The following is a 6195-nucleotide window of genomic DNA, read 5'->3' on the forward strand; positions in this document are numbered from 1 at the left end:
CTGTTACAGGTGCCGGCGGCTGTCAGAAGGTGGCTCCAGATCACACTTACGTTTGGGTACAGGCATGTGACTTTTATCTGTTACAAGTCCTGTAATTTATAAAATCATAATCTTTGCAAACGCTGTGATTGCTTAGTATAAATTTTCCCATCAGGAAAGGGTGGGTTTTGCTCACACCCCATTTCTCTAAGCTCTTCTGTTCTACTCCTTATTCTTTATGTTCTGCATAGTTGCATAATGCAAGTAAAATGTTTATCCTCAAAGTTACTTGAATGGCACCATAAAACTGTGTGCTCTGAAAGCATAAAACAACACAAATATTTCAGAATCAGAAAGAATGAGGGACTGGTGTGAAAAAACCAAACAATTTCATATGTTTTCTTTGCAGGAAATTGCTGTATACGTATCTGCCTCAGCTTTTTGATAAGCAGACATGGTGAGAACAAAAGACCTTATTATATAATTCTGTTCTTTCTGGAGTGGTCATCAGTTGGAAAATGAATTGCGGCTCTACGTCTCAAAGGATTATGGTTTTTACTCTGATACTGTGAAGAGTTTGTAACGATAAGTTTAGGTTTTAATTTCAGACTTCTAAGAAGATAGGTCAATTTTCTTCAGTCTAAAATGCAGTTAGAGTTTCAGTTCTAAGATACTAAATTTTAATCCTACTTTGGCTAATATTTGGAAATCTAGTTTGGTTGCTTTTACCACAGAAGCATTATTCAGGTTGCAAGCCCTGACTGAGTGTTTGTAACCTTCTACGTTTTAAAACTTGAGCAAATTATCAAATAAAGATAAGACTGTGTGTCTTAAACTGTACACACACCTTCTGTAGCATCTTCATGGATGCTGCAGGTAGCTATCTTCTTTGCTTGTATACTTCTGTAGCAGTATACCGATATCAGCATGATGCTGGTTTTTGTATGCTTCAACCCAGTAGAGCCCCACAGCCATTGTTTTTGTATAGTTTAGCACTTTCCATAGGAGCACCGTGATGTGTTTGGCCTATAGAGAGACACTCGATAAGGTCTCTAGTTAACTGACACTTTCAATTTTGTGGGGGTTATTTATAAATTCTTGAGAGAAGTGTGTTATTTCGTAGATTTTCTTGTTTATGAAGGCAGATTACACACGGTGTCATTCAGAACTAGTCTCATAGCTCAAAAGGCTGTAGACAAGTAGCACGCATCACTGTAAAGCAGTGAGGTGTGTGCACCACACCATCACCTACAGCAGATACAACCTTGGTTCTTCAACTTCACAATTAAATGACAGAGTAGGTCCAGTTTGCAAATGAATAGTATTATCTCTGGAGTGTAACGGTGTGAAACAGAGCTTCTGTATTACTGTAGCAAAATGGATTTGTCCTGAGACTAAGTGAAGCCAAATGCTTTCTAGAGGTTTTGCTGGAAAGGTGGAAGGTTTGTGACCGTAGTCTTCCTACAGCCAAACAATGAAATGGTGGTTATATGCAGCGGGAACTTGTTAATATTCTTGGTGGGACTGGGGAATAAAACTGAGTCTGTTAGTATTTCATTGCTGATTTAATTATTTTCTGCCTTTTGCTTAGGCTGTCACGCTACATACTGATGTAGGCGATATTAAAATTGAACTGTTTTGTGAGCGTACACCAAAGACTTGCGAAGTAAGTCAAGCAACAGGAACAGAATTGCCTAGTGTTGAGCCAAAGCAGTAGAAATAGTGAAGACTGTAGAGGAGGTGATGTGGCTTTTGCATTTATCTTTTCACATAATGAAATACTAACGTTTGAAGCTGGTACAGTGCCTGTTCCACTTGTGGAACTTGTTCACTGTGTCGAACTGCATAGAGCTTTGCTGCCTATCACCAGGTACAGTTTAGCTAAGGGCTGCTTCTCTCCCAAGTTCCAGCATCTCCCAAAGTGTCCTTTCCCTTTAGGGGAAATACGCTACGTAGCCTGGGATTCCCAAATTTCCCTGAGTTTGCTCACACTCTCACAGATTGGATTTTAATTTAAATGAGTGAGAATCACAGAATCATCTGGTTGGAAGAGACCGTTAAGATCATCGAGTCCAGCTGTTCACCCTGCACTGCCAGGGCCCCTAAACCATGTCCCTCAGTGCCACATCTATGCGTCTTTTAAACACTTCCAGTGATGGGGACTCCACCATCTCCCTGTGGGCAGCCTGTTCCAGGGCTTCACAACCCTCTCACAGAGAGGCTGTCAGAGGCCCCAGGTTTTCCTTTCTATAGTAAACTTAAGCTTAAACTGAAATAATTTACTTTCTAACTAACAAAGCTGAGGCATGAAGTGATTGATTACAAAATTACAAAATTACACTTACAAAATAAAAATGTTGAATTGAATTGATACTTCTGAGCATGTCCCAGGCTTCTTGTTTGTTCCTCAAGTCAGACAGCCTTGTGATGTGAGCTTTATTTAAAACGGTTTAATCTGTAACTGTGTCAAGGAAGCATATTAACAATAGTTTGTTTACGACTATTCATGGCAGTACTCTGGAAATCACATGGTCGTAATGTGAAGGAGAGGCAAAAGGGTTAGTCTTGGTCTTGTCAATACTGTTGTTTTAGTAAGAGGATGCTATTTCCAAATTGTTTGTTAATATGGTTTGTTTCATTTCCTTAGAATTTTCTGGCTCTTTGTGCCAGTAACTACTACAATGGATGCATATTTCACCGGAATATAAAGGGCTTCATGGTTCAGACAGGTGACCCATTAGGTAAATTTTTCTGTCCGTCTCTCAATAGAAAAATGTATATAAAAATAAATTACTACTGTTATGTCCAAAATGAAAATAAAAATAAACCATAAGAATTATTCTAATTGTTGATAGAGGTTTTTACAATAATAATCATGCAGTGCTTAGGTATTCCGCAAACTTCATTTTTCCACCTGTTTCCACTAAGTAAGGTGGTTCTGCACCACAGGTAGCAGTTGCTACTGTTGTTTCTCTGGTTTCTGCCTGAAAGGCTACACTGCGTCTAAAGCATCTGGGGAAAATGTCCCAGATAGTGTCAACTGCATGTCTGTTTGTACCATGCGAATTTAATTTGAGGATATGCCAGTGTTGTGTCCTGCTGTTTAATAGGTGCTCCTTATATAGGGTTATGTTCCTGCTCACAGTCAAGACATGAGACCCCAATCCCTGCCTCCAATGAATTACAGGCTGTCTAGGGTCTTTGTTGTAAAAAGTTACAAAGGTGCATAATTTCTGGATTTTTCAGTCTGCAAATCCGGTAATATGTTGTGGTGCTTCTTTGTTAGGCACTGGGAAAGGCGGTAACAGTATTTGGGGCAAGAAGTTTGAAGATGAATTCAGCGAATACCTAAAGGTATTTCTGTGCTCTCAATATGCAGTTACGTGTTCATGTGAATTTTCTGTACAGGTTGGAGAATGGTCGGCATTGTGTTGTACTGTATTAAATAACTCTTCTGTCACTGTGAAGCAAAGTATGATCCCACAATGAAGGGATAGAAATTATTAATTATTATTAAAAGAGGAACCGGCATTTCAGTACTTTGCGAGTTGGCTTTGAGGGTTTTCATCACTTTGAATTTGTAACAGAGTATTTTTTGTGCACTGAAGGCAAAGAAGTAATTTTTCATTGTAAGATCAGTTTGAAGGAGCTAGTCACGAACTGTGATGGAATATATTAGCAATCAAGATTTGTTCTTAATAATGGTGTTGAGGCAGAGTACTAAGACAAAGAGCTTTTTATACAAATTGAAGTCCTGCCTTCACCGTTCTGTGTTCAAGTTGCTCTTTCCCCCCTCTTTCAGCACAGTGTCCGTGGGGTAGTTTCAATGGCAAACAATGGTCCAAATACCAATGGATCACAGTTCTTCATCACTTACGGCAAGCAACCTCACCTAGACATGAAGTACACTGTGTTTGGAAAGTAAGTGTTCCAGCTTGCATGCCTCATCTTAACGTGTGAGGGGTCTGAATATTTCAGGGCACATGCAATGTAAATTCAGAAGCTTCTCGTTCTAAAACTCTTTAAAATATTGGATGTGTATGTGTAAATGTATGCTCTTGCACTGTCACTGGAATTAGTTGCTCCAAAATGCTGCTCCCTCTTTTTTAGTAGTAGGGAATCGAGTGGAAATAGTAATATTAAAAAAACGAAATCAGGAGTGGAGCTTTTCTTTCTTCCTTTTTCTTTCTCCCCACCAGTTATTCCAGCTTGCCCTTTCATCCATGCCTCACTGAGAAGCAGGAATTTGGTTTGAGACTGGATCTGGGGGTGGGGGTGGTACTGACGTGGTCATACTTCTGTTTAGGTGGGACTTCCTGTTGGTCAGATGACACTCATGGAACTGACACTTTATAAAATCAGATGAGGTTGATTAAGGTGCATCGCTATTTTAACAGATTTTTGTTAATAGACACTGCTGATAACATAACTTTCTTAAAGCAAATGTTTAATTTTTAAGTCATACAGCTTTTTCTAACTTAAAATCATGGTAACGTCTTGTTAAAGTATCTCTAATGTACAAGTGAATGTGCTGAGAAAAAGTTGCCTTTATTAAGTGGCGTTGAATATTCAAAGGAAACCACTGAAATGTGAAAATACTATTTTCCACCACTGGTACTGTTTGTAGGCATCTAACTACAGGTGTTCCTTTAATTTCTGGGTTTTATAAGTGTGTTTGAAAGTAGGTTTTTTTAGACACCTTTCTTAGAAAAAGGTAGAGGCTCTGATAAACTTTGCCAGATTTTCCGTGGCAATTTAAGATATTCCTGCCTCAGCTGCAGAATCTGCAAACCAGCATGTGTGGTCCCTACTGGCCCACAGTCCAGTACCCTAGATTCAAAGACTTGATGAATCTGACTCTGTTGAGCTGTGAACAGCACAACATGTTTTCTGCCAACTCTGTTACTGGGGAATAAACTGCCAGGATTTACCAGAGCTAGTTATTTAAACAAAAAAAGAGGTTTATTAGGGCAATCTCTCTTGCTGCTTCTTCAGCCTGAACAGGAAATCTGGAAGTCTGATCGTATTTGTGCCATTGAATTCACACAGTTATTAATGATTCTGTCCAATCTTGTCTTTGAGTCAGAAGATTAGAAAATATAATCACGCATTTGGAAATGGATTTTCCAGCTGTAGGATTTCAGTGATTCACAGTGAAGTTTGGTATGGCCAGTATCTTGCTGCTCCTTGAACCTATACTGTAATTGGTGAGTCCTGTCTGCCAGGAGGTGCAGTCAGGGTCTTTATACAGCTATGGATCGCATAAACTATGATACTGTCAGTGTGAATTATTTGAACTTTTTATCACCATCTGTCATGGATGCTTAATACTTCCTTTCAAAGTAAGTTATATGCCATATTTGGTTTGGCTGTCTTTATCTGTATCATTTGCTTGCAAGGTCCTTGCCCTATGATACTGCACTGTGAAAGTGTTTCGAGGTGCCTCAGTTGTGAAACTTAAATCATTGGGAGATTCTAGCACTTCTTCTTTTCTTACAGAGTTATTGATGGCTTGGAGACCCTGGATGAGCTGGAGAAGCTGCCTGTGAATGAGAAAACCTACCGACCTCTTAATGATGTTCACATTAAAGATATTACAATTCATGCCAACCCTTATGCTCTGTAGCCATAGAGCACGGAGTGCCTCCATGCTTTCTTTTTTTTTAGAGACTGGTCAGATCAGCTGCTGGATTGTGGGGTTTAAAGTATCATTAAAAAGGGTTACTTGAGCTGGGTCATACCTTTGCTCATTGAATGCAGGATTTTCAGGAGTTGTGACTTTGTTTGGGAGTGGTCACAGAGGAGTCTTGTTCTTTAAAGGCCAGTTTTTCCAGAGGAAAATCTTCCAGGGTTTTGATTTTTAAATATTGCTTTTGATACTTGTAAAATAAGAAAATACTTTTTAAAAAATACATATTTTTTGCAAATCTTTGTTTTCTGACTTGTCTTTCTTAGTGATACTATGTTGAAACAATGTCCTTTGGTACAATTTCATACTATGAGTTTTCTGAGACTCTCATGTAAATTTTAAACTTTTTTACTAGTTTTTAGAAAAATGAGTAAGATACACATTTTTTCTGCTAGGTGAAGCAGTGACATAGATAAGCCTTTTCTGTCCTAGAGGATTAGACTGTGTTTAGAGGAGTGCTTGCTCTCGTACTCTGGCTTGGAATGGTAACTTCTTCAGCCTCCATGAAAGGACAGTGCTTTTGGTAT

The 6195-nt window shown here is 38.9% G+C and overlaps 1 protein-coding gene across 1 annotated transcript; it reads left to right on the forward strand.

Annotated features, from left to right (window-relative positions):
• The first annotated feature begins 387 nt into the window (after positions 1-387).
• PPIL3 (peptidylprolyl isomerase (cyclophilin)-like 3) lies at positions 388-5671 on the forward strand. The gene is made up of 6 exons (XM_010137693.1): positions 388-436; positions 1571-1645; positions 2627-2720; positions 3266-3333; positions 3782-3900; positions 5479-5671. The coding sequence occupies exons 1-6, from the start codon at positions 434-436 to the stop codon at positions 5603-5605; spliced, it is 486 nt and encodes a 161-aa protein (XP_010135995.1). The 5' UTR covers positions 388-433; the 3' UTR covers positions 5606-5671.
• Positions 5672-6195: the final 524 nt, after the last annotated feature.

Source organism: Buceros rhinoceros, unplaced genomic scaffold (genome assembly GCF_000710305.1).
Source record: "Buceros rhinoceros silvestris isolate BGI_N320 unplaced genomic scaffold, ASM71030v1 scaffold23986, whole genome shotgun sequence".
Lineage (NCBI taxonomy): Eukaryota > Metazoa > Chordata > Aves > Bucerotiformes > Bucerotidae > Buceros > Buceros rhinoceros.